General features: G+C 50.1%; 1 protein-coding gene across 1 annotated transcript; it reads right to left on the reverse strand.

Annotated features, from left to right (window-relative positions):
• Window positions 1–19,097: 19,097 nt before the first annotated feature.
• Window positions 19,098–26,144, reverse strand: MSANTD1 (Myb/SANT DNA binding domain containing 1). The gene is given in 6 exon segments (XM_060089419.1): window positions 19,098–19,338; window positions 20,752–21,027; window positions 24,755–25,019; window positions 25,700–25,831; window positions 25,834–26,114; window positions 26,116–26,144. Coding segments are annotated over 6 exon segments (1,224 nt in total).
• Between the last annotated feature and the right edge of the window lie 599 nt (window positions 26,145–26,743).

Raw genomic sequence — 26,743 nt, forward strand, 5'->3', positions numbered from 1 at the left:
GCCTGGGGAGGTCCCCACCCGTCCACCTGTGGACTCACCCAAGGACCCATGAAAGTACCTGCAGAGAGAGGAATGTTGTACCGGCAGGCCCAGACCCCAGAAGTTCCCTCAGTCCTCTCCCTCTCCCCCACCCCCTCCATTCCACCTGCAGGGACAGAAATGGGGGCAACTAGGGACTTCCCTGGTGGTCCAGTGGGTAAGACTCCATACTCCCAATGCAGAGGGCCCAGGTTCAATCCCTGGTAGAGGAACTAAATCCCACATGCATGCTGCAACTAAGAGTTTGCATGCCGCAACTAAGACCTGGCACAGCCTAAATAAATAAATAAATATTAAAAAATTTTTTTCTTTAAAAAAAAAAGAAAAGAAATGTGGCAACTAGGTGGGACACAGTGGGAGGAGGAGACTGGGGAAGGGGAAACGCTCACCTCTCCCCTTCCCAGGATTCCAGCCCCCAGCTGGCCCAGGGCAGGAGAGTTTGATTTGATTTCAAGTGTGGAATTTTGATTAGTATCTCAGACTTGATATCACTGATTTGGACTGATTCTGAATTGAGCCTATATTTGCCACTTAAGTGATGGAAAGCTAGCTGCCTTTTTTGTAAGAGTGAGCGGAAAACCCTAATGCCACCATAAAGTTTTAGGGACCTAGGAATTTGCCCCCCTGCACGGGCTGCGATGAAAAAGAAGGAGAAAGTAAAGAGAGTTGCATTTTGGTTCTATGGTGAGAAATGCTTTTCCCACCCACCAACTGCATAGGAAATAAACGTTTCAGACTGCGGGCTGAAGGTCTGACCTTTCCCTTTTATGAGGACCAGCTCTCCCAGTTCATCTGGGCCTTTCCAGGCTTTAGCATCGGAAGTCCTGTGTCCCTGGATCCCCCGCAGCCCTCAGTCCCCCCACCTCTGACGGATGTCACAAATAACCAGGGAGACACCCAGGCTGGACAAAGGCACTGCCTCTCACATCTAAAGGAATCTGAACTCTGCACGTTTCCCAGTTGGTCCTGTGATGGGATTTCCTGGCTCGCTGGAGAGGCAGTCCCTGGCCTGGGGCTGCAGGATGTCTCTGCTAATATGGCAGCGATAGGGCAAGAACTGAGAAGGAATAGACGATTCCACAAAGCCCTGTCTGCACCCTGAGCACCCCAAGAGCAGGAAGTCTCGGAGTTTTCACACGCTTTTCAATCTCACTCCTTTCAGATCCAAGGTGACAGGGTGCACTTCTGGGCCTTCCCTCCCTGAGGAGCAGGGGGCTTGCTGGGGCGCCAGGACAGGCTGTGTCCGCCCAGGAGAGACATGGCCTCCTGGGAAGGCTGCTATGTTTCCCTTGCTTTAGAAAGGAGAGGAACCCACCCAACCACCGCCCATCAGACGACCACCTGCCCACCCAGGTTCAGATCCCGGGCCTGCGTGCCTGTCTCAGGAGGCCTGTGCTCCCCTCTGCGTGAGACCAAGGGGACTGTCTCACCTGAGGGCAAAGGGTCCCCAGGCCTCGTCCTCTTGCACCCTGGTTCCTCCAGGGCCCTCTCGGAGCCCTGCTGGTCAGTGCTGCCTTGGACATTCATGTCAGGGTCCTGAGACAGGTGGGACCTTCCAGGTGGGTGATTTGAGTGTCTGCAGCTGTGGCTCATACATAGGCAGGAACCCTAAGGGCTGGTGCTGTGGTCTGAACGTTTGTGTCCTGGAGGTGAATGGTCCTGAGGGTGGGGCCCCCATGAATAGGATTAGTGCCCTTTGAAAAGAGACCCCCAGGGAGCTCCCTCACCCCGGTGCCACGTGAGCACACAGCAAGAAGACAGCCACAGTCTATGAGCCATGAAGCGTCACCAGACACCAGATCTGCCAGCACCTTGATCTTAGACGTCCAGCCTCCAGAAATGTGAGGAATAAATGATTGTTGTCTAAGCCCCCAGTCTATAGGAGTTTATTAAAGCCGCCCAGGACACCGGGACCCAGGGGCAGGGTCCCTGCCAGCCTTCAGCTCTTCCACAGCATCCCTAATACTCAGGGCCCCCGAGTCACAGTGCAGATGGGAACCACACACCACATCTGCCTGAATACTAATAAATACTAAATAAATATAACTGAAGCCAGTAAAGTGTTCAATAAAATGTCTTCCTTCTGTCCTTCCACCTTGACAAAATTCCTATAAAACAACAAAATTGAAAAAAAAGAGCTAAAGCTATGGGCTTTTCTCCAATTTTTTTTTTTTTTGATTTTGGTAAGATAGACAAGCATAGGGAATTCCCTGGCAGTCCAGTGGTTAGGACTCCGCGCTTCCACTGCCAGGTCCCAGGTTCAATCCCTGGTCAGGGAAATAAGACCCCACAAGCCACAAGCCATGCAGTACAGCCAAAAAACCACAAAAAAACAAATATAATATTCACCATCTTAACCATTTTTAGGTGTACAGTTCAGTGGTACTAAGTACATTCACATTGTTGTGCAGCCATCCCCACCATCCGTCCACAGAACTTTTTCATCTTCCCAAACTGAAACCTGTCCCCATTAGACACTCACTCCCCATCCCCCTGCCCCGGCCCCACCATTTTACTTTCTGTCTCTGTGAATTTGATTCCTCTAGGGACCTCATATTAGTGGAATCATACAGTATTTGTCTTTTTGTGACTGGTTTATTTCACTGAGCATAATGTCTCAAGGTTCATCCATGTTTAGCATGTGTCAGAATTTCCTTCCTCTTCAAGGCTGGATAATATCCTATTGTATGATGGACCACATTTTGTTTATCCATCCATCCATCCACCCATTCACGGACACTTGGGCTGCTCCCACCTTTTAGCTGTTGTAAATGATGCTGCTATGGACATGGGGGTACAAGTATCTATTCCAGTCCCTGCTTTCAATTCTTTTGGGTTTATACTCAGAAGTAGAACTGCCGGGTCAGATGATAATTCTGTTTTTAATTTTTTGAAGAACTGCCACGCTGTTTTCCACAGCTGTATTTCACAACCCACAAACACTGCACAAGTATTCCAATTTCTCCACATCCTTACCAACACATATTATTTTCTGTTTTTTGTTTTTTATTTTCTGATGGCCATTCTGATGGGTGTGAGGTAATATCTCATTGTGGGTTTGATTTGCATTTCTCTGATGGTTACTGACATTAAGCATCTTTTCATGTGCATGTTGGCCATTTGTATATCTTCTAAAGCTATGGTTTTTATATGACCACGCAATATCAAATTATCAAAACTATGTATTGTTGCTTATGTCTAGGGACTTGGATGGGTCAACTGTGAATGGATGAGTAATTACAGAAAAAATACACTGTTCATGAATGATTAATTAAATGTTATTTATGATAAATATCATAAATGATAGTTACTACAAAAGTAACTTTTCCTGCCTTCATTTCAGCAAAATCTGTAATTATGTTGTTATAATTCAGATTTCCACATAATTTGTGTTGTATTTTCAATCTGAAGAAACTTTTCACTGCTGAGGCAGAAGCAAACATAACTGTGACTAAAATTCTTAGAGCAAATATTTATAGTCGGAAAAGAACCACAGATTTTATGTATCATGTTCAAATATTATGGGGTGGCATACAATACGTTATTGTTATCACAGAAATTATTACAAACTACTTTAATCTCATCATAGAAATCACTATAACATAGGAAGATTTTCACCATCTCTTTTTTTTTTTTTTTTTTTTTTGCGGTACATGGGCCTCTCACTGTTGTGGCCTCTCCCGCTGAGGAGCACAGGCTCCAGACACGCAGGCTCAGCAGCCATGGCTCACAGGCCCAGCCGCTCCACGGCATGTGGGATCTTCCCGGACCAGGGCACAAACCCATGTCCCCTGCATCGGCAGGCGGACTCTCAACAACTGCACCACCAGGGAAGCCCTTCACCATCTCTTAAAACTACATCTAGCTTCACGGAGTATTTCTAAGGTTCTTATTTCAACTTTTCCATGTTGAGATATTATTTTTAAAATACCAAAATATTACTCAATTTATTTAAATCTCTCTTCAGTTGAGATCATTTCTTAGTCTAAAATGACAGAAGCTAGGGCTTCCCTGGTGGCACAGTGGTTAAGAATCTGCCTGCCAATGCAGAAGACATGGGTGTGAGCCCTGGTCTGGGAAGATCCCACATGCCGCAGAGCAACTAAGCCCGTGTGCCACAACTACTGAGCCTGCACTCTAGAGCCCACAAGCCACAACTACTGAAGCCTGCTCACCACAACTTCTGAAGCCCGCCTGCCTAGAGCCCATGCTCTGCAACAAGAGAAAGCCCGCACACAGCAACAAAGACCCAACGCAGCCAAAAATAAATAAATAAAATTTAAAAATAAATAAATAAAAATAATAAAATAAGTTCACTTAAAAAAATAAACCGAAGATAATCTCTATGGAATTATTTAAGATTATTTTTATGTGAATCATCTCCTTCACTGTCATGCAAATGTTTTCATTTCCTTCTTCTGGTTTCCTTACATTTTACTAGAATACTATTTTTGTTGCTTAGGTCATGTGCAGTTTTTCTCGATGGAGAAAACTATTTTCTCTCTAATCAAAAAAAGTTTTTTATTTTTTAAACATGAAATAGTCAACCTTATTTACTTACTTTTTTGGTAAGCATTTGCTAGTGTTATCAATAGCCATCAGTGTACCAAATGACTGAATAGAGCAAACCTGAAATCAGTTTCATTTTCCTCTGAAGACCACGATTCATCTTTATCTGAGGATATTCTACTATTTCATTGAACTCTTCTAATGCAGCTTGAATCTTATATAAATTAAATTTAATTGCCTTAATAGCATTTAATTGACATTCTTTTTGTGTTGCTGAGGGTGATTTTAAGGTCAAATACGATACACATTTCATCAAGATGCTCTATCTTTGGGCAGACGCAAAAACCATCAAATATAATCGTTGCCTGATTCCCGAGCGCGATGTCACTGTTGGCACCCTCAGAGCCACGTCTCCCAATAAGGAATTCAGACTCTGTGCCACAGGTGGCACAAAGAGGGCTTCTGGGTTTCTGGCCATGGTTTTGGTTTGTTTACTTTTTCCTTTATACATCATCCTAGCACCATTTTCACAATCTTCCCCCAGCAATCTTTTAAAGTATTTAAATGAGGGTAAAATTGCTGCATTTGATAGTTGAAAATTTAATGGAATCTTCTTAAATAAACGATTCACAGCTTTGATGTCCAGTGTGCACCCTGCTGGGGGTCTGCAATGAGGGTCCCTTGTCGCGGTCAGGTCCCGTGCCACATGCACTTACATGCACGGGGCTATGGACACTCCGTGTTGCAAATGCTCCTCAGCTCTCAGGGAAACTGCAGCAAATGCTCTGCTAACTTCTGGGAACCTCTGGAAACAAGCGAGAATAGAAATAGGAAGGAAAGCAAGGCAAATGGACATCAGCACTGTTGGGAAACAGCATTTATTATGTGAGAATCTATGGCATTCACTCCACCTACGAGGAAGGATTTGACAAATGTGTTAATTTGTCTTCTATCTTAACTTAAGCACTTTAAATGCGGAGCATAACGAGGAAAGAAAATGGCGCTTCCTCCACCTCGGATGTAGAAGGTGGCAAAGGCTTCCACGCCCATGGTAACAACAAGAAAAATCCAGGGAAAAAAATAATTATACTTTTCTATGGGGTTAGTAGACCAGTAGGTACAAGGAAACTTTTATGAACTGAATTCCGGAGAAAGACAGCTCTTCATCAAGAACAGACTACAGTAACAGATACACACGACTGTATATAAAATAGATAAATAACAAGGACCTACTGTATAGAACAGAGAACTATATTCAGTATCTTGTAACAACTTATAATGGAAAAGAATCTTAAAAAAAATAAATCTGAATCACTTTGCTGTAGAACTGAAACACTGTAATTCGATGATACTTCAATTAAAAAACAAAAATGAAAACAAAACTAACATACGGTGATGGTTGCATCACTCAGTGAAGTTACTTTAAAAAATCATTAGTGAATTCCCTGGCAGTCGAGTAGTTAGGACTCTGCGCTTTCACTGCCGTGGTCCCAGGTTAAATCCCTGGTCGGGGAGCTAAGATCCCACAAACCTCGTGGCACAGCCGAAAAAGAAATCATTAAACTGTATAACTTGAAATGGATGAATATTAGGACAAGTAAAAATACCTCAATAAAAAATATTTTATAGAATGGATAAACAACAAGGTCCTACTGTATAGTAGCATAGGGAACTATATTCAATATCCTATGATAAACCATAATGGAAAAGAATATGAAAAAGAATATATATATATACATATTTTACATACACATATATAAAACTGAATCACTTTGCTGTACACCAGAAACTAACACAACATTGTAAATCAACTGTACTTCAATAAAATAAGCTAAAAATGTAAAAAAGAAAACAAAAAAAAAGAACAGACTATGGCAGCAACGTCCACACCTGGTACAGGAGTCTGGTCAACATAGCAGCCGATGGAGGAGCCGGGATGGAGAGAAACCAGCCGTCTTAGATGACAAATCACCAAGTCCCACCCAGACTCATATGTTGTAAAGCAAGTGAAAGGAGAGGCTTGACAGCAGGTGTGTCCCAGCTCCAGAGCCACCTTGACTCTTGGAAGAATCTGAATGATAGGCTCCCCACCCAAACTGAGGAAACAGCTTGCATTCTGTGGGAAATAAACAGAACAAAATCAAAACAAAACATTACAAATCAGTCACCACTGTTCATTTACACACAATGTCTCCAATGGAATAAAAATTTATAAGAAAAGTGAAAAAGCAGAAAAACTTGACTTACAATCAAAAGAAAACACAGTCAAAAGATGTAGACCCTAGATGATCCAGGAATTGAAATTAACAGACACATAATGTTAAAAAAAATTATGAATATGTAGGAGAATTTACAGAGAAAGAAATAATAGATAAAGAGATGGGGTATTTTGGAAGACAAATGGAAACTCTAAAATCTCAAAAGAAATTTAATAACTGAAAACTACAGTATCACAGTATCTGAAATAAAAAATGATTGGCTAGGCTTCTAGACACTGAAAAAGAAAATTTCAGTAAACTTGAGGACAGATAAGTATGAATAATCTAAACTAAATCACAAAGAGAGAAAAAAGACTGAGTAAAAGGAAAAGAGTGCTATCGCCTATGGGATAATATAAAGTGGTGTGACATATGTGTAACTGGAGTCCCAGAAAGATAAAATGGGGGAAATACATTAGAAGAAATAGCAGCCAAGGTTTTCTCAAATGTGATTTTTTAAAAAATCAATCCATAGATCTCCAAATTCAACAAACTCCAAACAGGATAAATACTAAGAAAACATACCTAGACACAAATTGTTGAAAACAAAAACTAAAATCTTAGAAACACTTAGAGAAAAAAATATTACATACATTACCAAAATAATAAAAATGAGTGAGTTCTTATCAGAAACAATGGAAGCCCCAAGACAAAAGAGCAATATTTTTAAAAGACTGGGAGGAAAAATTGTCAACTGAGAAGTCTATATCCAGTGAAAATAGCCTTGAGAAATAAAGGCACAATAAAGGCATTTTCAGGTAAACAAAAGTGAATCTGTTGCTAGTAAACACATGCTGCAAGAAATGCCAAATGAAGTTCTTTGGCTGAAGGGAAATGATGCCAGATGGAAACTTGGATCCACACGAAGGAATGGTAAATATGTGTGTAAATAGAAAGACCCATTTCCCTGTTTTTCCTTTCTTTAAAGGACAATCGAACATTTAAAGCAAATATAATAACAATGTTTTATGAGGTTTATAATAAAAGTACATGTAAGTTATATGCAACAGTAGCACAAAAGATGGGAAGGAAATGGAATTGTATGTTGAAAGGTCTTTACATGATACATGAAGTAGTATAATATGATTTCAAAGTAGATTAAGGGGGACTTCCCTGGTGGCGTAGTGGTTAAGAATCCGCCTGCCAGTGCAAGGGAGACAGGTTCAATCCCTGGTCCGGGAAGATCCCACATGCCGTGGAGCACCTAAGCCCGTGCACCACAACTACCGAGCCTGCACTCTAGAGCCCGTGAGCCACAACTACTGAGCCCACATGCCACAACTACTGAAGCCCGCGCTCCTAGAGCCTGTGCTCCACAGCAAGAGAAACCATCGCAGTGAGAAGCCCGCACATGGCAATGAAGAGTAGCCCCCACTTGCCGCAACTAGAGAAAGCCCATGCACAGCAATGAAGACCCAATGCAGCCAAAAATAAATAAATTTAAAAAATAAATTAATTTATAAAAAAGATTTATAAAAAAAAGTAGATTAAGGATACATATTGGAATCCCTAGAGCAACCTCTAAAAAAATAATTTAAAGAGCATTGTAGCTAAAAAGCCAATGGAGAAGATAAAATTTTTTAAATTTTAAATCAATTAATCCAAAAGAAGATAGGAAAGGGAGAAACAAAAGAGCAAAGAACCAATAGGACAAATAGAAAACAATTAGGAAGATTACAAGTAGACTTAAACCTACAATATCACTAATTACATTAAATATAAATGGGCTAAACACTCCAATTAAAAGGCAGGACATGTCAGACTGGATTTAAAAAAAAAACTGCTACATTCTAGTTTAACAGAGACACGCTTTAAATAGAAAAACACATTTAGATTGAAAGTGAAAGGATAGAAAAAGAAATACCATGGGAAAATAGCCATAAGAAAGCTGGAGTGGCTATATCTTCAAATATTTGAAGCAAAATTGTGAGAACTAAGAGGAGACAATAATAATAGACAAATAATTTAATAGATTTATAGCAATATTTTAACATTTTCTATCATAAATTGATGAAAAATCAAAATAATCAGGAAATGTATAGAAGACTACACCCATCAGCTATGGAATACAGATTGTTTTCAAGTGTACATTAAACATTTTCCGAGAAAGAACATATGCTGGGCCATAATATAAATCTTGTTAATTTTAAAGGACTGAAGTCATACAGCATATATTCTCTGACAACAGAAATCAATAATGATACCTAGAAAATCACTCAACTTTTGACAATTAGGTAACACACTTCTAAATAATCCAAAGGTCAAAGAAGAAATCACAAGGGAAATTTAAAAAATACATTAAACTGAATTGTAAAAAACTCAGTATATCAAAAATTGTGGGGCTTCCCTGGTGGCGCAGTGGTTGAGAGTCCACCTGCCGATGCAGGGGACACGGGTTCATGCCCTGGTCCGGGAAGGTCCCACATGCCGTGGAGCGGCTGGGCCCGTGAGCCACGGCCGCTGAGCCTGCGCATCTGGAGCCTGTGCTCCACAACGGGAGAGGCCACATCAGTGAGAGGCCCGCATATGGCAAAAAAAAAAAAAAAAATTGTGGTTTCAATTTCAAGTGTTTAAACAGACAAAAAGTGGTTTGAAATTAAGCCTTACATTAAGAGGCAAGAAAATAAAGAGCAAATTAAACCTAAAGTAAATGAAGGAAATGAAGTAAAGGAAGGAAATAATAATAATAATAAAAGAGCAGAAATTAGTGAAATACAGAAGAGCCAAACCTCAGGGAAAACAAACAAACAAATAAACAAGAGAGCCAAAAGTTGGTGTTTCAAAAAGATTAATACAATTTATTAAACGTTAGTAAGACAAATGAAAGTTAAAGGGAAACACAAACTACTAATATCAGGAATATCATTACAGGGCCCACAGATATCTAATGAATAGTAAGAGAATTGTATGAACAACTTGATAACAATAAACTTGCCAATAAATTTTTATATAAAAATAGAAAAATTCCTTTAAAAACACAACAAAAATTACACAAGAGGAAGTAGAAAGTCTGACTATCCCTATATCAGTTAAATAAATTGAACAAATAATTAAGAATCTTTAAGGGAAAATGTGCTGAGTTCTGTGATTTAGGAATGCATCAAAAAATAAGATGGTGTGATGGATAGATATCTGCTAAGGAAAGTACAGCAAAATGTTAACCTAGGAAATAGATATGACTGTTCATTATACAATTCTGTCCACTTTTCTGAGTGGTTGAAATTTTCATAATACATTTTTAGGGAAAAAGCCAGCATTTTCCATATAGAAAGTTAGCAACAAATAAAATCTCAGAACTATATGTTGCTGGAGTGAATCAAATATTTAAGGAAGAAATAACACCATTCCTACACAAACTTTTTTGGAAAACAGAGAAAGATGGAATACTTTTGAACTCATTTTGTGAGGCCTGCATAACTCTGACACCAAAACTTGACTAGGACATAATGAGAAGAGGAAAAGTACAGACCCATGTCCTCATGAACATAGATATAAAAATCCTCAGCAAAATATTACTATAAATAAAACCATGAACAAGTATGGCTTATCCCAGGAATGCAAGGTTGATTTAACATTTGAAATGCAACCCTTATAATTCACCACATTATCAAAATAAAGGAAAAAAATCTTGCAATTATCTCAATAAATGTAGAAAAAGCACTTGTCAAAATTCAATACACATTTGTGATTAAAAACTCTAAACAAACTAAAAATAGAAGGGAATTTCCTCAATTTAATAAAGGGCATCTATGAAAAACCTATAACTAACATCATACTCATTGGTAAAAGACTATTTTCCTCCTTAGCTCAGGAATGAGGCAATGATGCCACTCTCATAACTTCTTTTCAACATTGTCCTAGAGGTCCCAGCCAGAGGAATAAAGCAAGAAACAAAAATAAAAGGCATACCCGTTACAGGACAAGAAGCAAACTGCCTTTATTCACAGAAAACCTGGTTATAAACCTGGAAAGTCCTAAGGAACTTATTTTAAAAGCTATTAGAGGGCCTCCCTGGTGGCGCAGTGGTTGAGAGTCCGCCTGCTGATGCAGGGGATGCGGGTTCGTGCCCCGGTCTGGGAGGATCCCATATGCCGCGGAGCGGCTGGGCCCATGAGCCATGGCCGCTGAGCCTGCGCGTCCGGAGCCTGTGCTCCGCAACGGGAGAGGCCACAACAGTGAGAGGCCCGCATACCGCAAAAAAAAAAAAGAAAAAAAAAAAAAAAAAAAAGCTATTAGACTAATAAGCAAGTTTGGCAGGGTTGCAAGCTACAGATACAAACGACAATTGTATTTCTATATACTACCAACAAATAATTGGAGAATTTACATACTTAGGAATAGATTTAATAAAGTATGCATTAGATTTCTCCAAAGGGAGAGATATATCACGTTCAAAAATTGCAAGATTCGGGCTTCCCTGGTGGCGCAGTGGTTGAGAGTCTGCCTGCTGATACAGGGGATGCGGGTTCGTGCCCCGGTCTGGGAAGATCCCACATGCCGCGGAGCGGCTGGGCCCGTGAGCCATGGCTGCTGAGCCTGCGCATCCGGAGCCTGTGCTCCGCAACGGGAGAGGCCACAACAGTGAGAGGCCCACGTACCGCAAAAAAAAAAAAAAAAAGTATAAGGAAACGCAGAAGATCTGTAGTAAACAAAACAATTTCAGAAAAGAAGTAAAGTTGGAAGATTCACACTATCTGACCTCAAGACTTTCTATAAGCTACAGTCAGTAATCATGATGATGTGGGCATTTGACCAGCGGAACTGAACAGAGTCTAGAAATTAGACCCACTCGTGTTCAGTGAATTGATTTTTGACAAAGGCACCAGAAAAATTCCATGGGGGAACGTGTTGGAGTAACTGGATAACCATGGAGAAAAATGAACATTGATATCTAACTCACATCATACACAATAATTAATCTCAGTTGGATCAAAGATCCAAACATCATCACAGCTGCTAGAATAGGAGATGGGAAAATAAATTCATGACCTTGGTGAAGATTTCTTAGGCCACAAAAACTCTAGCCATAAAAGAAAAACGTTAGGTAATTTTGATTTTATCAAAAGCAAAACCTCTGCCCACCTAAAGGCACCATTAACTTATACTTTCCACCCCGGTGGTGTCACAGGTCTGGATGAAATCACTCCCCCACCCGCGCCCACCCACTTCAAACAACTGAAAACTGGACCAAACACGTGAAACGATTGTTTTCGGACACTGGACTGCAATCCTGAGAGGAGAGACACGAGTGGGTGAGCATCACGACTCTCAGATCCCTCAGAGGAAGCTCCTCGCGGCCCACCCTGTGGGCGCCAGGGTGGGGTGGGCTCTGGCCCGGGTGGGGGTGGAAGGAGCTCGGATCCAAGCGCGTCGGGGGCTGCCAGTGGGAGGACCTGGGCCCGGGATGCATCTTCAGGAGGGAAATACACAGCTTGGGGCCCAAAGTCCAGGGTGCAGGCTCTACTCCACAGGAGCCACAGGACTGGGTGCTCCCATCACCTCCCAGCTTCCGGGGCGGCCCCAGAGCATCAGCCAGCCTGCCCTGCACCTCCTCCCCACCCCCCGGCACAGATGCCTGCAGCGGCCCCCTCCGCCCAGTGGTGGAGCGTTACTGTCCTTGGCTGTAACCTGAGCAGCTGCCCATTAAAATTCCATTAGTTTCGAAGGCTTGAGCTGTAGTTGATATTTCTAATTATTGTGAAATTAAAATTGTCCCTATAATTTAAGGATAATTGCAGGAGATGCCAGCTGCCACCCTGGGGAGCCGCACTGTTCCCGGAGAACTTGGAAGGTCTCTTGAAAGTTCTCTGAACAGGAAAAGACGAAGGCGTTTTGAAAAATGAGGGAGGTGGGGGTCAGGCATGAAGCCGGAATCTAAATTTCAACAGTAATGGGCTCCTGTGAGCTGAGCTCGTGGCCTTCGGGGCAAGCAGCTGGGGAGAGGCGGGCCCCCAGACACCCGGCAGCCTGAGCTGTGGGCTTGAAAGGAGGAGGGTGGGTGCAACGGATTAACAAGGAATCAGCGGTGGAGGAGTAGTAACACACCGGTGTAATAAGATGGGAAAGTTCCAGAAGCTGGTGGAAAGCTTGGGGGGCGAGGCCTGCGTTGAGGGCACTTTGTGGATGTGAAATGAGATGGCAGCTGGAGCCGGAGGGAGGGCAGGGTCTGTGTGCCGGGCCCTCCCCGGGGAGCGAGGCCCCGTGCTGACTGTGGCCTCTGAGCTGAGAGCAGCCCAGGTCCCCGGGGCCCTGCCCACACCTGCGGCCCTCCCAGCCTCCCTTATCCCGACTCGGGGACCCTGTACGCGCATGGTGTGAGGAGCCTTGGTCCTAGGATGCTGCACGCCCCAAGGGCTCCCCTTCTGCTGTCGGGGCCTTGCTCAAGGTGCCAAGAAGGGCCCAGCTCTCACCAGGGCTCTGCACGTATTCCTCCCCATCCCCCCAGCGCTGCCATCCTGCCTGTGTGTGTCTGCCTGCTAAGGTGGGCCAGGTGGCAGTCTGGCCACACGATCCCCGTGACATGGCACATGTCACCTGCTTTCCAGCTGCAATAGGTAGGCCCTCGTGACCCCTCTGCCCCCTATTCAGCTGTCTCCACTTGGCTGGCACATTGTTCTAGGAGCTGCTGTTGCCAATACCCTTTCCCCTTTCTGGTACTAAATTCTCTGTTAAAAATTGAGTTTGGCTGCAAAAAACAGAGGCTGGAAATAACACTGACATGGGATGGAATTTTATTTCTCTCTCACATAAGAGAAGCCAGACCCACACAGCAGCTTCACGGTGCAGGCAGATGCCAGGGCCCTCAGTCTTTCTGATCTGTTGGGCTTGTGGCTTTCATCCTCAAGAGGGCCTCATAGTCCTGGAAGGCTGCTGGAGAGCCAGACATCTCCTCCATCTCCCCTGTTGCTGGGCAGGAAGCAGGAGAAAGTGGGGAAAGGGCAAGAAAAACACACATATCTGCCTATTACTTTCTTAAGGAGGTTTCCTAGAATTTGCACCTAACTTCCTCAGATGCCTTACTTGTCACCCTAAATTGCAAGGGACTTTGGTCAGATTTAGTTGGAACATTGTTGCCCAGAATAATATAAGCATTTTGTCATTGAGGAAGGAAAGCATGGATACTGACGGGCCTTTAGCAGGCTCTGCCATGAGGGAGGGGAGGGGGGGTCTTCGGTGCATTGTCTGTTACAGGGGAAAACCTGAATCAACCTCGACACCAAACAGCAGAGATTTGAATGAAGGAATTGAGGTCTGTCCTCAGCTCCTCGAGGGCAGAGACACAGTATCACAGCACCTGAACCTGAGCAGGTGCCCCCAAAATGCCGTGGAACTAGTTCCCTGAAATGGCTCATGTGGCCAGTTACACTGCACCAGACAAACCGGATCAGCTGAGACAGCTGTGTGTCTCCCCTGCTGCGTCGATGCCCCTAACCCCCCATGACCGCAAGCCACCGCGGCCTTCAGAGCATCCTGGCCTCCCCTTCACTTCCGCCTTCCCAGCCTCACACAACCTCACCCTTGACCCTGGGACCCTGGGACCACATGGGGTGAGGAGTTCTGGTCAGCACGGTTCCAATGGAACACTCCAGAAGACAGTGTCAGAAAGCTGCCTGGGGCCCTCAGAGGCAGCACCTGCTGGAGAAGGGTTAATTCTATCAAATCTTGGCCCTTGAGTCCATGGCTTAATCTGCCGTGTGACCAAATGGCAGATGCACACAAAGCAGTTCAGTTCCAGGCCTGAGGGGAGGTTGGGGAAAAGCACGTGTGCAGGTGTTTGAGTTGCTGGCTGAAAAATACACACACATTTTAATGCAACAACTTTCTACTTAAAAGAAGGACTGATAGAAGCTCTGATTATTCAGACCTGGCAGACATTTTCTTGAAAACGACAAAGTGAGCCCGTCCCTTCAAGGAAAACGGAGTGTTTGTGACCAATAATAAAATTCAAGCTTTCATGCAGACTGGGATTTTGAAAAACCTGCATCCGCCACCATAAGCTTGCCAACTTACCAAACTAAAGACTTTTCTGCTGAGACTGATGGTGCTATTCACGAAAGTGACACTTTGATACATGACTGTCACCTCCATTGCTTGGTGATCCGTTATCTTCCAAATGCCCAGTGTGTGATGTCACAGGAACAAATGTGGATAAGGACTGGTGCAGGCGCAGGACGGACAGATGGATTCCAATAAGACAGAAGTGAAAGTTCATCGATACGATTTCAGATTCCACGTTGCAACCAGCCCGAGAGGGACCACCGCTTGTTGAGTTTGGGTGTTGTCACGAGGAAGAACGTCCGTGACCTGCAGATGTTATTAAACCTTACTTTCTTTCCCAAACGTGTAACCGTGTGAGTCTGGATTTCCCAGATTCTCTCATATTTTCCAACCAAGCCATGTGCCACAGTGGACGCCGACCTCTCTGAAGCCAGAGATTTGAGGACATGATGCCACTCTTCTCGCTAAAACTTCTTGTTTTGGAAAACATATTTTCCATATAATTGTTACTTAGGTTACCATTGTAGTGAGTTTATTGTTATTTTGAAGTGAATATTTCTTAAAACTTAGGTTTAATTTCTAATAAGGTCATCTATCAGGTATTAATATTGGCAGTTAGAACCCACATAAATGAAAAGCTCTTTGGCATCTTCAATAATTTTGAAGAGTGTTACTTATGGGGGTCCTGAGGCCCCGGTTTGAGAACTCAGCCCTGGGCTGGCACGTGTGGGAACGGCCCGGCTGATGAGTTTTACTAGGAAATGCCAGATGGCTCCTCGGAATAGTAGCATCAGTTTATATGGCCACCGGCCGTGTCCGAGTCTTCGTTTCTTGACGTTCTCCCCATCTCACGAGTGTGAAATGCATGTTCGCATTTAATTTCATATTTTCCCAATGCCTCCTGGAGCTGAGCACCTCTTCCCACTTTTATCGGCCTCGGAGCTTTTGCCCTATTCTTTTTTCATGTGAATTTTAAAATAATTCCATCCATTTCAAAACAAAGAAGTGCAGGGTTATTGAGAGCAGAGTTGGGATTACATTAATAAAATTATATTATATTTTGGAGTTTCTGGGAGAATGCTAAGTCTCTCCACATGCTCAGATATTGTTTTAAATTTTCTTTTTTTTTAATAGGTAAGAGTGGATTTATTTAGAGAGATACACATTCCATAGACATAATGCAGTCTGTCTCAAAAGGTGAGAACAGCCTTGGGAGAAACACACTTCACAGACAGAGTGTGGGCCATCTCAGAAGGCAGGAGGCCTGTTTTGCATTTTTCAATGAGACTGAATAGTTTTCTTCATATAATCCTATACCTTTCTGCTTAAATTCACTTGTAGATATTCTATAGCTTTGAATCATAACTGTGAATTTTTCCATCCTCATATTTAACGGGTCTAAGGTAGTTTAAAGTGCTCTTGATCTTTTCTGTACTTTGGTTTTCTGGGTATATAAAAATATTATCTGAAAATAAAGGTATTTTTAATTTCTTCATTTCGTCTCTTATCCTGCTTATTCTGTTTGTCTTAATGCATTAGCGATAAATGTCAAGGCAACAAAATAATAATGGTGAAAGTGAGCACAGTTGTCTGGTTCTTGATTTTACTTGTCAGTGTTAACATGTTGTTTTGCTGAATCTTATCAAATATTTTAGCATTTACTGATTGCCACTTTTCCTTCCTTAACGGACCAATAACTGTAGAAGACATTGGAAAGTGGCTAAAGACACACTGTTTATGAAGGGCGCGACCTGGGCGGTTCTCAGCTGAGTTCCGCTGGACCCTAAATGGCTCTGTCCAGACCAAGGACAGGGATAAGCTGATTCCACCAAGGACGCAGAAGGGGCACTAATTACAAACTCTGATGGAGAGAGCAGGGAAAAGAAAACAGACCAAATTACCTCTAAAGACAAATGCAAAAAAGCAAAATTACATGTTGTAACTGAGGCCTCACAGTTTCTGAAATACTAATACTTCATGACCCTGATTCTAGGAACGCAAAGATGTTTAAGGTGAAGACTCTGCTACATGACTCGATCCACCCCTCCTGGAGGGCTTCTGGGCATGACCACCCTGATGGGGTTGGTTGCCTGTCGGGGTTCAGTCCAGACCCTCTTAGGCCCAGCCTGGCCGGGGCCCAGTGTCGGTTGAGGGAGCTCTCGTGCTGGTGCCTTGTCTAAGAGCTAGAAATTCGCCAGGGCAGCCCCCAAACACAGGCCTTCAGCATGAGGCGCCTCCAGGCTCTGGGCCTCTGTGGTGGATGCGGGAGCCACCGTGAACACCCCGCAGTGCACACCCGGCAGCACACTCCCAGCAGCGCACACCCGGCAGGGCACTCCCAGCAGCTGGGGCTCGTGGGAATACTTGCAAGTTGACACAGCAGGGCTCCACCCCTGCTGCAGAGCCGGGTAAACATTCCCCAGACACACCACCTCTTCAGTCCCAAAGTGCAATGGTTTGAGTCCACAGCACGTGCTCTCCGAGGGGGTCCCAGTGGGCCGTCCTGCCCACCTGGCCCCGCCCTCCACGCTGCACAGGACACCCAGCCCCTCCCTCCAGCAGACAGGCGTCTACACCACCTGGCTCACCAGGGGTGCTCTGACACCAGCAGAGCCCTGGTTACTGCCTGGCTGCCCTCAAGGGTCACTGGAGGTTCAGATGAGCTGGTGGCTGTCACACAGGGAGACTGAGGCAGCCTCCTGCAGGGCCCCGGCTTCCACTCCCCACCCCGCAGCCCCACAAAAAATCCCAACAGTCTGCTGAGCAATGGTCAGAAGGAACTTTTCCACCCTGTAGGTCACCTGTCACTAACCCGCCCACTGTGTCTCCTCAGAACCCTGTGTGTGGCAGCAACTTGCTAGTTCAGGGGTGAACCAGACATTCCTTGTAAAACAGAGCAATGGAGGGTTTTTGCTCATCACCCAGCGGCACGGGGGTGGAGCCACAGTGCACCCTGCGAGGGGATCAAGGCGACAGGATGGGGACTCCCTCGGCGGTCCAGTGGTTAGGACTCTGCGCTTCCACCGCAGGGGGCCCGGCGTTGATCCCTGGTCGGGGAATTAAGAGCCCGTACGCCTCACGGCATGGCCCCCACCCCCCAAAAAAGGTGACAGGACGAAGCCCTCCACACTCCAGACAGAGGACGTGAAGACCGTGACGGGGTACTCTGTGCTTTGGACAAACAATCAGGCCCTCGGACAGGTAGACATGTATCTCAGCAAGAGTTTTAATGAATCAGTTCTTCCCATACAGAGAAAAGCGCTACAGCCATTAACTGAGACATCTGTTCTTTGTGACTAGCTGTGAGCTTTTACTGGGACCTGACTGCCATATCTCCTACCAAAAGTCACATATCAAGAGGCTTCTTTCTCCTCACTTTTTTGGAAGAGCGTCCTCAGAGCTACGGAGTGGCGGCGTCCCAGGCTATGTCCCCAAGGAGGCCCTGAACAAAGCGTAACCCCCATCTCTCCTGTGGTGCCTTCTTTCAGCCACCTGGGCCCGGATGAGACTCAGGAGGAACTGGGGAGTGGCGGGGGGCTCTGGAAGGGTTTTCCTGCCGGCAGATCTTGCAGTGCTGAGGCTTCCACCCCCAGCCCCTCTCCCTCCCGGGGAGGCAGCTCCTGGATGGCTGCCGGCTATGTGTGCCGTGTCCAGCCCGGCCCTGCCCTGCCAGCACTTTCACAACCTGCTGTTACCTGGCTTCTCCACTCACTCGCCTGCCTGTCCCCCGAGTGTCAGCTCCCCGAGGCTGGGCCTTGTCTCATCCCCGCCGCATCCCTGGGCAGAGACGGTGGAACAGGGCAGGGTGTCCCCAGAGGGCAGGGTCACCGCTGTTATTAGTGCCGTCGGGACGCCCGACGTCCCGGGGGGACAGATGAAAAGGCCGCTGAAGGCGGTGCGGGCCTCTGGGGTTGGCCCGAGTGTTCGAGGCTCTCGGGGCCGACGCAGCAGACCCAGGGAGGGGGACACACCTGCCCCCGCGCTGCGTCCACCTGCTTCGTCTTGGGAGGGACCGCCTGCCGCCTCCCTCCAAGGCTGCACCGTGACCTCCGCTTCCAGGCAGTGATGAAAATGACACATTTAACATCAAAAGCCATTCCGAGTACCGTCGACAGTGACGATACCAGAGAGCAGATTCCGGGATGCTCTTCCCGGCAGCTGCCCTGCAGTGAGCCTGGGGCCCCGGCCGCGTGTCCGGGGGGCTTTAATGCTGGAGACCGAGGCTTTGGGGGCTCCCGGGCCCCTGGGAGGGAAGGCCCGACCGGGAGCGGCGGCGGGGGGCCGGTGGGCGGCCTAGACCCCAGACTTGGCGATGATCTTCTCGAGCAGGCTCATCATGCGCTCCTGCAGCTGCAGGCCCTGCGCCTGCAGGAGGCTGTGCTGGTCCAGCCCGCGGCGCACCTCGCGGCACGTCTCCTCCAGGGCGCGGCTCAGCCGGCGCTGCTCCTCCAGCATCGTCTCCAGCAGCCGCAGCTTCTTCCTCTGCAAGTGGCCGCCCTGTCCCTTGCGTTTCTTCACGGGCCGCTCGTCCGACCTGGAAGGACAGCGCCGGCGTGTGGACGGCTGGCCATGGAGCCCAGGCCTGCCCGACCCTCCCGGCTGCCGCTGGGCACACAGGGAGCTGGGCCACCGTCCACGCACGTGAGGGCCGGGCCCTCCCACCACAAAGTTGGGGGCAGGCTTAGGAGGCGGGGTGTCCCTGCCACGAGGGCACCCCCAAACCCGCTGAGCTGGGTGGGCATGCCCTGGGATCTCTGCTCGGGGGTGGGGCATCCCGGGTCTAACCAGCCCCCACAGGTGGGCAGGGAGCTGCCAAACCCCACCAGGCCCCAAGATCCTGCCCGTCCCTGAGCCCAGGCCCTCTGCTTCTGTGCAGAAGAATCGTGACCCCGCCAACCTCAGGGGCAGAGAGCAGGGCTTGGCCCCAAGAGGGAGAATAGCCCCATGTCCCGGTCCTGGTGTAACGCCCGGGGCAGCTGTCTGTTTGGGAACTGGGCTCAATCCATGGAAACAACTGTCTGTAAATCTCAGACTTCCCTGCAACTTGGCCTGGCCACCAGCAAAGGCATTTCTGTCTGGGGTCTTTGCTGAGAACAAACCGAGCAGCAGCCCCCAAGACTGGGGGTGTCAGACTGGAAGGGCCCCCAGAGATGCCTTCCTCATCCCACCCTACTCCCATCTGACAGACTTGAGACCAGGCTCAGGGGAGGCAGGGCCACGGCTCAAATCCACACTCTTCCTGTTCTCTCCCCCATGGCCAACTCCTATTCATCCGTGAAAGCCCAGCCCAAACGTCACCTCCTCTGGCTCCCCGGCCCCCACACCACAGGGGTGTGTCTCCCACACACCTGACTGAGGGCATCTTGAGGCGGGGTCAGCACATGCCTGGCAGGACGCTGTGGACGGCAGAGGGGCTGCATCCCCCCAGTGCAGCCAGGCTCCAAGCACACCCTGGAGGCTTAGCCTGACACCCCCTCCCCGGTGCTGAGAGACCATCCGGCCTGGCCAGGCCAGGCAGAAGGGGACCCCAGGGCACGGTCTGCTTGGGGTAGGGGGAGCGCAAGAGCCAGAAGCCGAGGGAAGGCGGGAGTGCTCGCCTCTAATCCCAGCCCTCCTTGGAGAAGGTCCTGATTTATCCCCATTTCACAGAGGGAGGCTGAGGCCCAGAGAGATCAAGGACTTTCCACACAGCTAAGCGGTGATGGAGCAGGAGATGCACCCAGTCTGTGGACACGACAGCCCAAGCTTCGGGAACCACCTGCCTTCCTGTCTCTGGCCTCCCTGTCCCTGGGGGCTGGTGCATACTGCCTAGGCTTCCGCGGCCGGCCCGGGCCGACAGAGGATGCCGCCGCCAGGACAGCCCCCTCGCGGCCCTCAGCCCCCTCTCCGGAGGGCGGGCGCCCGGCCCCGCTGGTGTGGAGGCAAGAGAGGGAAGCACACACACTACCTGAACTTAAGGGACAGTAAGCTGGAGGAGCTGGCGGAGCCATCGTCCTGGAAGCGGCCTTCGTAGGAGCACTGGTTATACGGTAAGTACAGAGGGGTGGACTTAGCAGACGGCGACAGGGACGCCTCGGTCTGGGACGTGGAGGGCCCCGGCTGCTGGCCGTCCGGCAGTTTGCCATCACAGGACTCGGGGACCTTGGCCAGAATCCTATCAATGGCTAGGTAATAGGGCCAGTCGGGCGGGACGGACTCGCTATCTGTCATGCATTTTAATTTCCTGAAACGAGAGACACAAGAGCCAAGGGTGAGAAACAGCTGCTCCCGGCCCTGCCTTGCCCAGCCCTTGGCGGAGGGGCACTTGGGGGCTCCGGACCTGGCGGAGCCACGTGGCAGCCAGGCCTCCCCAGAAAAATTGGCCAGGCCCCAGGGCCAAGGTGACGTGGGACTCAGCAAGAAGTCAGGCTCGGGACCTACACCGCCTTCGATGTTGGAAAGGATGCACGTGCCCCAGTGTGAATGCCGGGACCTTGGGCTCATTCATCCTCTCTTTGCTTTTCTGGAATTTCTAAACTCTCTGCAATGAACAAATACTGCTTTTTAATAAGTTAACCGGCAATAATCAAATATATGGTATAATACCAACATGGGAATAAAATGTAATATGATGTGTAATGCAAACGTAAAATACGGTCATATAATAAACGTGCTTTTCTAAAGAGGACGCCCTGGGGAGCAAGAAGCTCAGAAGGTAAGAGCACAGGCCTCAGTGTCCAGCACATCTGAGTCTGTCTCTCATCTCCATTGCTTTGCTGTGTGACCATCAGCAGGTCCATTAACCTCTCTGAGCCTCCATTTTCACATCAGTAAAATGGGGATGATCAAACTAAGCTCCTCACATGTTCGTCACTCTCGGGAAGATTTAAGAAAACACCCGGGGACTGGCAAACAGCAAGCTGTCAGACATCATTCTTGGCTGAAGGTACCAGGAGGACCGGGGCTGGGCCGGACGGGGTCCCTTCTGCCTGACATCCCCCATCCCCACTCGGGCCCCAGGCCCAGGGTCTGCACTGTACAGCTCTGCCCACTGTGGGCCTGAGCCCATCCGAGGCCCTGCATCCTGCCCCCCACCCCTGCAGACAGAACCTGAAGGTCCCTGGGCCTTGGCTGTCCCCTGGGAGGTGAGGGATGGGGAGAGGCGGCCGCAAGACAGCCGGGCAGCACCAGCCAGGCCAGGAAAGAAGCCACAGGGTTTCCTGGGCCCCCAGCCTCAGCTTCCAGGCCCCATGTTCCTGCCCCTCGCTCTTCCCGCTGTGGGGAGGCCTCTGAGCAACAGAGCTCCCCATGGCCAGATGGCCTCTGTCTCTGACAAGGGGCTCCCTGCCAGGGTGTGGCCGCCGGTCACACTGGTCACTGGAGATAATGAGCTGACCACCTGAAAGAGTCGTCCCCCATGGAGGTGTGTGGCTCAGGGCAGCAGGCAGAGGGGAGCCAGGCAGGACGTGCCCTCGAGCAGCGCCCAGCAAGCAGAGTGTCCTCAGCAGGAAGCCAGGGACAGGCCACGTGGGGACGAGCAGACCGCTCCGTTTTCCTGACCACGGACCACTGTCCATCCCGCAGAGGGCAACACGGACATGGGCACAGGGGGTGGTCGATGGTGCCCGGGGCCCAGCCCCCACGTGGGCTCCCCCCAGGCCCTCCGCAGGTGCCCCCCAGCTCTTGGTCTGTCAACTCAAGCCAGCCCACTACTCGGAGAAATGAGGAAAGGCCAGCCCCGGCACAGGGAGCCCCTGAACGGTGTGCCAACAAAACACACCCCATGGAACCGGGCCACCCCCAGGCTTCCTTAACCAGCATTTTTTTTTTCCGGTTGCACTGAGCGACTTGCGGCATCCTAGTGCCCCAACCAGGGATTGAACCTGGGCCGCGACAATGAGAGTGCCATGTCCTAACCACTGGACCGCCAGGGAATTCCCTTAACAATCTTAATATCTAAAAAGCTGTCTCAGGACTTCCCTGGAGGTCCAGCGGTTAGGACTCCGCGCTTTCACTGCCGAGGGCCCAGGTTCAATCCCCGGTCAGGGAACTGAGATCCCGCAAGCCCTGCAGTGCGGCCAAAAAATAAATAAATAAAAATAAATAAACAAGGATTGTTTTAAAAAAAAAAAAAGCTGTCGTGAAAAAATATCTAAAGTCTCTGCTGTGGGAGGCTCTGGGTGGCGGCGGGGAGAGAGAAAGAACCAGTCATGCAGCCAAAGCGTTGGCCTGCGAGGGGCTGTGTGGCCTTGGGCAAGACCCTCTCCTGCTCTGGTCCTCCGTTTCCCCATGGGTGAATGGGAGCTGACAGGTACCACGGTGTGCAAGTGCTTCCTAAACTGTGAAGTGCTGTCCGCGAGGGGGCCCTGGGCCCTCTCAGCCACACCCTCATCTTCTGTGGCCTCTGGGGCCCACATCTCTCTTCCAGGAATGGAACAGAATCCCTCCCCTGGGACTCTGAAGAAGCTTTCAGGATAAATAATGAATGACCCGGCTAGACACCAGTCAGGGCCCTGGAGCTATGGAGTCAGACAGGAGCCCCGTAAGACAGCCTGCGTCACCTCCGCAGCTCCCTCCTTACGGTGCGGGGGGGTGGCCGGGGGCAGGTGCACCTACACGCAACTCAACCCTCCCGTCAGGAGCCAGCAGCTGGAATCTGACAGACTTTACCTAAGCAACTGGGATGCCTTTGGACCCCAGTAGCCGCCTGTTTTCCGCCCCGAGGCCTGGCTGGGGGTCAAGCTGGGGGTCAGAAATGGGCCTTCGGACAGGCCAGGCTCAGGACGTCCAAGGGCCAGGAAGAGTTAAATGGATGCAACTGAAACAGCCTCTGGTTGCCCAGGGCCCTGGGGAGCCCCTGCACGTCCCCAGGCTCCAGACGGGCCGGGGGCGACAGGCCAGGAGGGGGGAGGTCTCTCCTTGCTTGTTCAAGGTGGGCATGGGAGTCGGGGTGAGGGTCCTCTCACCCGCGGTGTGGCTCAAGGTGCCCGAGGCCAACCTGCAGGGCCCTGTCCACACCCTGCTCTGTGCCCCTGCCCACGGTGGCCACTAGGAGGGCCAGAGGTAGCCTGGGCTGGGACCAGCTGGGTCCCTGCACGGCCCCTTAGATGGCACCTTCCCCCCCCGCCACCCGCACACTGACAGGCTCTCGGGGGCTGCCTGAGCCCCCAGGGCCCGTGCTCTCGGTGCCACTCTCCCCCTAGAGCCCAGCTCCTCCTTGACCTTTACCTGCCCTGACCTACTCCACACCTCTGACCTTTGCCCTCCCTGTGTCCCTCTCCTCATCTTGAGCCCCTGCAGATAGGCCTGGCCTCACACTCCAAGGTGCTGAGCACGTGGGGCCACAGGGCTCCGTCCCGGACGCCAGAGCTGCCCCTGCCGGAGCTGCATGCTTGGCCCTGACCGGGCCCTCCCACGGCAGCCAGGGCAGGGGGCCTCCTCCTGGGAGCGGACCCTCCTGGGCACTCGGGGCTTCCGCGTGAGCCCTCCACGCCCCCGCCCAGGCCCTGAGGCCAGCGCTGTGCCGTGCTCACAGCAGGCTCAGAGGATGCTGAAGATGACAGAGCGGCAGGACAGGCCGGCTCGCGGGCCTGGTGGCTGAGCCTCCACCGGCCTCGGTTTCCCGCCCACACAGCAGCACCCTCCACCCTGTGGAGCAGAGCCAAGCCTGGGGGGTCAAGTGGGAGTGGCCCGCGGGCCTGGTGGGTGGTGCCCTGGCCGAGGCCCGGGGAGCCGGGGTCAGCCCCAGCCCGGCCCTCCTGTGCCTCGGTTTCCCTCCTCCCCTCCCCCATGGCTTCTGCAGGTCCCCTCTCGCTTACACAAAGCCAGGACCACCCCCCACTTCCTGACTCAGCTCCGGGGATGTGCCGGCCGGGGCGGGGGGTGGGGGTGTCCCTGTGTGGACCGCCTGCCCGGCGAGCCTGGGGCACCCTGGGGCTCCGTGGCGGTGAGAGCGGTGCCCGTGGGCCTACCTGTACTGGAAGGTCATGTTGGTGATCTTGATCTTGATCTCCTCGCCCAGCCGGCGCTCGCCGGTCATCTCCAGCAGCTTGCTGGCCATCTTCTCGTACACCTTGGCATTGCGCTTGGTCTGCTTCAGCTCGTCGAAGAACTCCTCCCAGACGAGCATGAGGCCGCGCATCTCCGCGTCCGTCCAGTTGCGGGCCCGCCGGTGCTTCTCCGTCTGCGAGGACACGAGGTAGCCGGGCACCTCGGCCGCTGCCATGCCGGGGGCACCTGCGGGGTTAAAGAGCGCACTCGGGCCGGGCCGCGTGGGGCCTGAGCACCACGGCGGCGGGAGCCCCGCTCCTGGAAGGCAGCTCCTCGCTCAAAATGGGGCCTACATCTGACAGGCAGGAATTTAGTTAAAAGCTTTTAAACGGGAAACGTCATTTTGATGTCACGTTTCCATAGCAACAGAGCAACTGCATAAGCTACAACAACAGAAACCTTTTAACTGAAAGCGCAGGAATCAGGGCTGCCCTGACGGGCCATCAATATTGCAGTGAGCGAGCCAGACCCAAAACTGGCGGCCCAGGCTCCCGGCCCTGCCCCGCGCCCCAACCCTGTCGCCAGGCTGGCCGGCCCAGGCCACCAAACGAGGCACCTCCGCTGGGCAGACCAGGCTCTTGAGAGGTGGGGTCCAGGCCGCAGCCCCCGCCTCTGCCCCGCCCCAGCTCACACAGGCAGGGGCCCAGGGTAAGGGATTGGGGTGCAACCAAATGAGGAGACGCGGGCAAACCAAGAGGGAGACCCAGAGGAGGAGAGACTGCAGACAGAGGGGTGGGAGGGGCAGAGACAGACAGACGGGGAGACTGACACAGGAACACACTCTCAGGGACACGCGTGTGCACCAACACCCACCCACCTGCATGCCCTGCACACAGCCATCCTCCGGCCAACACACTCACACTTACGGTACAAATGCCACCACCAGCAGGCTGGGCAGGGGCAGGGCTCCAGCCCCGAGCAGACCCCTGGCTCGGCCACTGTCTGCCTGCTCCCCTCCTTGCAGGCGGGATGCTTGCTGGCCTGGGTGACACGTGGGTGGGCTGAGGAGCCGGCACAGTGCTTGAGGCCAGAGAGTAGCTGGGAGCAGGTGGTGTGGATCCCTCCCACCACGGGCAGCCCCACTGCAGCCCTGACCGCCCTGCATCAATCAGCACTATCCACACCCAGACATGCCTGGTCCACCTGGATGGGTGGGCTGCTCCTGTACCCCAGGACTCCACAGGAAACAGCTTGGGTAAGCCTTGCTGAATAAAGGCATGAACAAACGAAGGACCGACCTCAAGTAAATCCCCTCCCTTCCCAGCAGGTTGCCTAGACTTCCTTTGGACTTACTGGCAAACTCTTATTCATTCTTCAAAACCCTGTTCTGGCATCAGCTCCTCCCTGAAGTCTTCCTATTCAATACACTTTGGTCCTTCTTCCCTTTTTCCCTCCTGCACATTGGACCTGCCTTGAGCCAGCCATTTATTTTCTGCCTTCCAGCTTTGTGACGCTTGCTAAGGCGACAGTGGTAAGAATTCGAGCACTCTCTGACCGCTGGGCACTGTTCTAAGTGCAGTATGTCTGGTACATCTGTGTCTTCTACTTTGATCCTCACGGCAGTCTTGTGAGGGAGGCTGGCACTGCTGTTATTCCCATTTTCCAGATGAATAGCCTGAGGGACAGAGGTGAGGCCACACTGTGGCCAAGGAACCAAGCTGGGCTCTGAACCAGGCAGGCTGGCTCGGGGCTGGGTTTGATCTGTGTTGTGCAGTAGCCGCCAGGCTCCCCGTGAAGGACACTGTCACGCCTCCTCTGCCCCTGGTCCTGGGCAAATGCCCCTGCTGCTTCCTAGCTCTCCTGGAGGCCCCCCAATGCTGACCTTGGACAAAGCGACCACCGGCACTGGCTGGCCGGCCACCCACCCTCAGCAGGCCTCCGCCAGTGTTTGCCTGAGGCTCAGGGGACAG

The sequence above is a fragment of the Mesoplodon densirostris genome, chromosome 1 (assembly GCF_025265405.1).
Source record: "Mesoplodon densirostris isolate mMesDen1 chromosome 1, mMesDen1 primary haplotype, whole genome shotgun sequence".
Classification (NCBI taxonomy): Eukaryota; Metazoa; Chordata; class Mammalia; order Artiodactyla; family Ziphiidae; genus Mesoplodon; species Mesoplodon densirostris.